This window comes from Berghia stephanieae, chromosome 8 (assembly GCF_034508935.2).
Source record: "Berghia stephanieae isolate SIO BIC M18660-M18661 chromosome 8, UCSD_Bste_1.3, whole genome shotgun sequence".
Classification (NCBI taxonomy): Eukaryota; Metazoa; Mollusca; class Gastropoda; order Nudibranchia; family Aeolidiidae; genus Berghia; species Berghia stephanieae.
The window spans coordinates 37,340,135-37,347,898 of NC_088367.1; the positions used below are offsets into that span (position 1 = coordinate 37,340,135).

The 7,764-nt window shown below is 37.0% G+C and overlaps 1 protein-coding gene across 4 annotated transcripts in view; it reads right to left on the reverse strand.

Moving 5' to 3' along the window:
• The window catches only part of LOC144978609 (uncharacterized), an 18,877-nt gene extending 11,402 nt beyond the window's left edge, over window positions 1–7,475 (reverse strand). Inside the window, exons 1-5 of one of the 4 annotated variants that reach the window (XM_078924894.1) lie at window positions 7,344–7,475; window positions 6,040–6,265; window positions 5,135–5,267; window positions 3,857–3,990; window positions 2,254–2,371 (exon numbers count right to left, since the gene is read on the reverse strand). In XM_078924894.1, the coding sequence (XP_078781020.1) occupies window positions 2,254–2,371; window positions 3,857–3,990; window positions 5,135–5,267; window positions 6,040–6,073 (419 nt within the window). In that variant the 5' untranslated portion in view covers window positions 6,074–6,265; window positions 7,344–7,475. Of the gene's footprint in view, window positions 1–2,253; window positions 2,372–3,856; window positions 3,991–5,134; window positions 5,268–6,039; window positions 6,329–7,044 lie in introns of all 4 variants that reach the window. The other 3 variants (XM_078924895.1, XM_078924897.1, XM_078924896.1) reach the window with 3 other exon arrangements.
• Between the last annotated feature and the right edge of the window lie 289 nt (window positions 7,476–7,764).

Below are 7,764 nucleotides of genomic sequence, written 5' to 3' on the forward strand. Positions count from 1 at the left end.
ACCCAACTGTCAGTGGACAGAACTTTTATGATGAAATTAGGGCTCCGGTAAGTGTTATATCATGGTAGGCTCCACCCTCACTTTCTATTCTGGCGTAGATGTAGAGGATGTTAGCATTTCGCATGTCATAATGGCAAGAGGGCAGAGTTAAAGCTTGCAAACAATCCCAATCGTCGTCTAGTCTCTAATCGTCCCCGTTTGCGCAACCTGTCACAACCAACACAGAGCTGCCAACGTTGCATCATTTGACGCACCCCGTCGGCCAAATATAAATAATTTAAAATTTAAAAGTTCTGTCCTTTTTCTCTACGCCAAGATTGGACAGCAGCCTTTACGCATTTGTCTCTTTCACAGTGGTTTCCTTAGAGGTACTCCTTCAATTTAGGGAATAAGAAGTTTGAAGTGCTGTAGGGTGGACGTGGCAACGTGGAGAAACCCATTTTCTTCAGTGCGGTTTGAGTCTGCTGACTCATATGACACGAAAGAGTAACGAAAAACGATTTACTACAAGCTATTGAAAAGACATATGTAGACAAAGGCAATGTATTTTATTCAGCAAATAGTCACTGGAGATGAGTCATGGGTCCACCACTATGACCCACGGAGCAAACTCGATTTATCCGTGTTGCAATATCGCATATTTCAGCAGGACTCTCAGTTTTTCCAGCGTGGCAACATCGGACTTCACTGGGTTTTTTTTTTTTGTTTTGTTTTTTTTGCTGTTCCAAGAATTTGATATGAACAACACCTTCAAAGTCCCAGAAAATCGCGAGCAACACTTTTCTAGCCGACGCCACAACTTTGAACTTTTTTTTTTTTTGGACAAGGAGAGTTCTTGCTTCGGTATTCCATTGACTCGCGTTTGCTCTGTGGGTTATAATGGTGGACCCATGACTTGTCTCCAGTGACTATTTGCTGATTAAAGGCATGACCTTTGTCTTCAAACCTTTTCAATAGTTTAGAGCAAATTATTTTTCGTTGCTCTTGCACGCCACGTGAGACTCACCTGGCAGACATATCCCTGTATTCAAGGATTACTGTTACGAATTGGTGTTCCCTTTCCTTTGAAATTCCAACTTCTTTTGAAAAATCAGTTTGTCTTATACGCCGATTTGCCAGAATCACGTTTTCGACTTCAGTTTGATTACTAACGTTCGAGGCACTTCATGGTCTCTCGCAACGAGTTTGATCTTCACATTTTGTTTCGATCAGGTCTCCTCCTTCCACGAACCATACCCATCGCCAAATGGTTCTATAATCAACACAAGCGTCACCATACCTACGCTTCATTCTGGAATGGATTTCAATGAGTGAAAAGCCTTCAGCATTCAGGAATCCAACATAAGCTCGCTGCTTGAATCGAATGTTTTTTGTTGCAGCCAATTTCTAATTTTTTTGTTTTGACCGAGCTGTTGACCACGTCATATGACAAAAGTGATTACGTCACGCTGAGAAGTCATAGACCATAGAGACTTGACCCATCAAAGCCAATTGGTTAGAAAGTATTTGTATAAAAAGTTAAGATTCTAAGTTAAATATCTTTGAAATTATAAGGAAAATTGCCAAACTTTCCACCCCACCCTCGTTCAAAGTTCTCCCATACCACCCTCAATAATACAGTATATGATATTAATCCATTTGTTCCTAGAATGACACATACGAACACTCTCTAATTGTGTATTACTTACATGCGTGACACACTCTCTTTTAAAAAAACCAACAAAACATCAACGCTTTGAGTGTTTTACTTTTGGTATTTAGTAAAGTCTGAATTTGATAATTTATATTGATTAAAATTTATGTGTTTACAATTTTCAAAATTGCCTGAAAATCAAATAAAAGAGTTTTTGCATCATATCATTATTGAATGCCACATTTTTATGACCAAAGATAAGCATTGAAAGAATCACAAACAATATGCCAACCAGAAGCGTCCTTGCTAAATGGACCAGATCTGTCTAGTTAAACCACTGAACTATGATTCTTAGGAATGTCAAAATAGACAACAATTTTGCAGAAAACCGTGAAATTAGGATTGATAACCATAAAACCACCATGCCCACATTCTGATATGGAATTCACCAACTAATGAAAATGTTCGTGATTAAAATAACGAAACCATTAATAACATTCTGCAAACACTTATCTAATTTGACAACTGAGATGATCTGTAGCATTTGTGTTGGCTTTAGATTATTTCTGTTGAGTTTGCGTAATTATACTTGTAAATGGCGGGTACAAATAGACACATACTTGCATGCCCTATTATAATCCACATTAGCCTCAGATTGTGCCTGGTAGTAATGTACGGAACATGTGGACATCTCCTCTGAACAGAGATCAGGTTTGAAGGCATCATTTTTGGCGCTCTCTGTGGAAGAAAAGAGTAAAGACACATCTGTACAATATGTACCAGAATAGGGAACACAAGTGTGTATACGCATGCTATATGAAGTCGTGTAAGTACAAATGGTACCAACCAGTTTGCAGTACGGTATATTATAAAGGCGTGTAAGACTGCCGGTACAAAGATGGTATGTACCTACCAGACAGCCTTGCATTACAGAGGGGAAAAGGGTATCCAGAGGGGAAAAAACCCATAAATTTGATCATGTTTTGACTTTTACACATTCTGATCACAAGGCATATGAAAAGTTCTAGCCAGCATGAAAAATAAAAAGTAATGATTTTCTTTGTTTAGAACCAAGATGGCCGCCGTTGCCAGGCGGCGTGACATCAGACTATTGAATCGTATTGCCACCTGTACGTTGAGTAAAGAGTTTTGACACAGGGTTTAATAATGATAACGATTAGAGAATGCCATTGGTGAAGTACTGGAATCCGTCGTAGAGTTTGGTGGTGATGGAGTGCAAACTGGATTCCACCAGACCCTCCACAAAGAGCTGGAGCTGCTCCTCCGTAAAGAGCTTTTACACAGGGTTTAATGATGATAATAATAATGATGATTACAATATATAAACTGGTGTAAAGGGCCCGGTACAAAGATGGTGTGTACCTACTAGACAGCCTTGCATTACAATATATAAACTGGTGTAAAGGGCCCGGTACAAAGATGGTATGTACCTACCAGACAGCCTTGCATTACAATTTATAAACTGGTGTAAAGGGCCCGGTACAAAGATGGTGTGTACCTACTAGACAGCCTTGCATTACAGTATATAAAGTTGTGTAAAAGGCCCGGTACAAAGATGGCACCTACCAGACAGCTTGCAGTACAGAATAAAAAGTAAAGTAAAAATGTGGATATATACTGACTTCTAGAAATGGAAGAACAGATGTAATGAGGCATTGAGCTGGACAAAAATGTTTATGCTCATTCATTCAATCATTCAATCATTCATTCATTCATTCATTCATTTATTCATTCATTTATTTCTCGACTGATATATTTATTTACATGTCTAATTAACTATCAATTAATCGATTATTATGAATTAATAGATGAATGATTACTACCTGGATACTAAGAACAGATTGACACACTGTAACTGTAAGTAACACACACATCGTTCACGGCAAGTGTCCAAAGAGACAGCGCAGCCATATTCATTCATTCAATGTAGAACATTTATTTAAAAAGTAAATAAAAACAACTTTATTCATCCATAAAGAAACATCGTGAACTACAAGAATAAATAAATAATTAAATGTTACAAAATATATGATATTTACATAATTTTATAAAGCAAGAGAGTGATTGGAATAAAATTCATAGTACAAGTAAAAGAGCATCTTTAGTATTAATATTAATGCAAAAAGCTATTATTTGATATTTAGCATAATGCATGATGTATATTAGATTATATGTACGTAGAGCATTCATTTCCTAGCTTACCAAGTTGACAATTGTATGGATCAGCTGTGTAAATCTCTATCATCGGAGACATGCTGTCCTTTATGCTGGCTGCAACCAAAGGATCGCAGGTTTGAGTCTCCTTGACTATGCACATCAAAAAGTCATCGGTGGCCCTGGTGAGTATATTTGTTGAGCATGTGATCATCCCCATGGTGCATAATGATTCGTATTGATATAGCCTACACAAATACACACACGCACACACTCACATACACACACGCACACACACATACACACACACAGAGAGAGAGAGAGAGAGAGAGAGAGAGAGAGAGAGAGAGAGAGAGAGAGACTTATAATACAGTGTTTATTATATGGTTCTATCATCATCATTAACATCTCCACCACCACCAACAACAACACCCTCATCATCATCATCATCATCATCATCATCATCATCATCATCATCATCATCATCATCATTATTTTTATTATTATTATTATTATTATTATTATTATTATTATTATTATTATTATTATTATTATTATTATTAATAATAATAATAATCAGACAAGCGGTTAAAAATATCTGCATAAATAGCGTCATCAACAACAAAAACAATATGAACGAAACTGCAGCAAGGACAAAGACAATACAATGACGATGACAACAACAATAACAACACATTTCAAAGACAACAATCGCTATCATACACTCAACAGCAACGAAAATAAAGCATCAACAACAAAAACGGCAATGGCGATATGAATGACATTGCAACATCATGATATCAAAGAAAATGGCCTACAGCAACATTTAACATGTAAGACGGGACATGACGCCTCTAAGACGACATTACATTTCTTCACCGACAGAGACAATGCTATTAACGGCCAGATACTCATTTTACACCTGAGTAAGGTGAGAGAATGCGAGTAAAGAGCCATTTCCAAGGACTTAACTATGCGCCGCTGAGAGCGGATCTCGAATCTTAGACCTTCCAATCCGAATGTGACAGTCATACCACTAGACAACATAGCCACAACTCTATGGCACAACTACCACCATCACAACCATAATATTAATGACGGGGAATAAGGTCAACAATAACATCACTACAATACCGCCGTCACCATAAACACCACCACCACCGCCGCCGCCAACAACTACAACAATAAGAATAATGTTACGAGAAAACAACATCAACAACAACAAAACACATCAACAGCAGCGGCAATGGCGAAAACAACAGCAATAACACCACAACAATACGCCCACCATCATCATCGGCAACATACACAAAAATGGGATCTTACTTGCAAACCCTTGGCACATCGTCAGCGTGATTGGTGAATACCCCAAAAGCCACCGTCACACAATCGCTGACATTGGAGGCACACTCTTCTTGTCCTGACACAAACAATAGACCGGTAAACAACCACAGTACACCTGGATGGAGAGAGGTAAATTGGAAACCAGTCCTAACGGAAACAGCTCAGTCGTATGACTACACCTCCAACTGGAATTTGTCAACCCATCTTTTGAATTCATCTTTAGCTATCAGGATTGTATTTTAATATTCACAAGAAAGGCCTGTCACGAGACATTGAAGGGTGATGTAGTTCGTTGTCCAAGGACCCCTAAGCAGTTGCGGCAGAATCCGATTTTTACAGTTTACGTTGTTTTTCTTTGTTTTTTGTTGTTTTTTGTTTGTTTGTTTGTTTTTTTTTGAATTGCTTTTTATTTTATTTTATTTATTTATTTATTTTTTTTTTTTTTTTGGGGGGGGGGGGGGGGTTCTTTGTTTTTGTTTTATTTGGGGGGATTTCTCTCTTCTTTTTCTTTTTGTTTTGTTTTGTTTTGTTATCCCAGTCGACCCAGGCATGAATGAATGTATAGCTAAAGACAATTAATAAGATTCTTTGTACAAAAATGACGACTCACACTATATGAAAGAGAAATTTGAGTCCGCATGGCTTTCTGGATTAATCACATAAAGCTTTATGAATGGCATTGACCCCTCCCTCCCCCCCCTCTCTCTCTCTCTCTCTCTCTCTCTCTCTCTGCTCTCTCTGCTCTCTCTCTCTCTCTCACACACACACACACACAAGCACAGAGAGAGAGAGATATAGATAGATAGATAGATAGATAGATAGAGAGAGAGAGAGAGAGAGAGAGAGAGAGAGAGAGAGAGATCTTATAAATATTATTTTGTATTTACCATATAAAATGACAACACGATTCTTTGAAGTCATGGCTGGGCGATAACAATGTCTATCAAACAGATAGGAATACACGGCCAAGTAAAACAAGGCTGACGTCAACACCGATAGCTCCTTGTTTGAATTAAACAACTTTACAGTAATACTTCAGTACAAGTTACACTTCTCACTTCTATCTTATTTACCAATGATAATCAAAATCAATTCAAGAATCTGTCTGTTTACCTAGATAGATGTATATGTGACCAATCGTCTAAAAACGGTATTCATTCGGGGTGACTATGGCTCCTAAAATCAAATTTTCTACTTGCTTATAAAAGGCCGTGCCTTCATTGAGCAGTGTGAGAATTGCTCCTCTTATCAGTTAACTGCCGTACTCTGGAAATACACGTATTAAATTAATTGGGCCAGAAAACTCGCTTTTCAAAAATCGATCGATTTAAATGACGCCCGAGTTTGAAAATGTTTGACAATATGAGAGTATTTGTAGGACGAGTTTTCTGGCCAAATACCTAAATACAAGTTTGTCCAGAGTACGGCAGTTAACTGGTTAATAAGGTTATAAATTAACTTCATTCAGTTATGAGCGACTTGTAGACTTTACTAGTCTATAAGCCCAAATTGACATGGTCTCTCTATAGTAGATACTCTAAAACAAATGCAAAATGTTGTCAATGACAACAATGTTTACAACAAGCCCATCAAGTTGTTCCGTTATGAGACTTGAACATATTTTCTGTATCAAAGCTAACAGACGTTTAAATAAGTCATTTTTTTCCCACTGACAACGAATGTCAAATTAACTCAATAGTCTAGACGCATACAGAAACTTTCAAAAAGTCTGTTATTTGTGGTCCCATCAGATATTATAAAAGATTCAATATTAATAGATGTATTTTTGAGGCTAGAATATAATTTAATTTTTTTTCATTATCGAAGGCGGAAGTAACTTTGATTCAGTCTTTAATTTGTTATGTCCAGTGCTGTACCACACAATAAAATACCTGACGGAATTTGGCAGTTCTTGTTTTGTGAGTATGAGTTTTGGGCTTTTTTGTTTGTTTTGGTTTTGTTGATTTTGCTTTTTTTTTTTTTTTTTTTTTTTTGTTTTTTGTTTTTTGTTTTTTTTTTTTGGTTTGTTTGTTTTGTTTTTTTTTTGTTTTTTTTTTTTTGTTTATTCATAAACTGAAACGAACTGTAGTATAGTCCTCGCAAGAAAACACAAATAAAATCGAGGAACTGGAATTACGAACACTAAAACAAAAGAAAATAATTTAATATTTTGATGACGTCAATTCATCACTTTTTATGTCCGATATTGAATAGAAACAAGACGTTAAGTAAACATCAGGGGTGATAAAATGACAGCGCATGCGCGGGGTATTATAAAATCCCGTGTCCATCAACAATATAAAACAGAAAACTTCCATCCCAAAATACATCGGATGGACAGAGCACACCTACGGGGTACATTAATTAGTTAATGACAATTGTGTGTTTGGATGGGAGTTGGGGGGGGGGGGGGGGGGGGGGGGGGAGGGGAGTCCGTCTAAGGGTGATCCGCCTAATAGATATACATGGAAAATAGGATGTATGAGAGTTAATACTTCAAAAGCGCCCTTTCAATCGCTGATTTTTATGTCGTCTTAACAGTAACAGGTCATGTCTCCATTTTAAAGTTTAACCTACATTATTAATCAATACACTTGTTATAATAATAATAA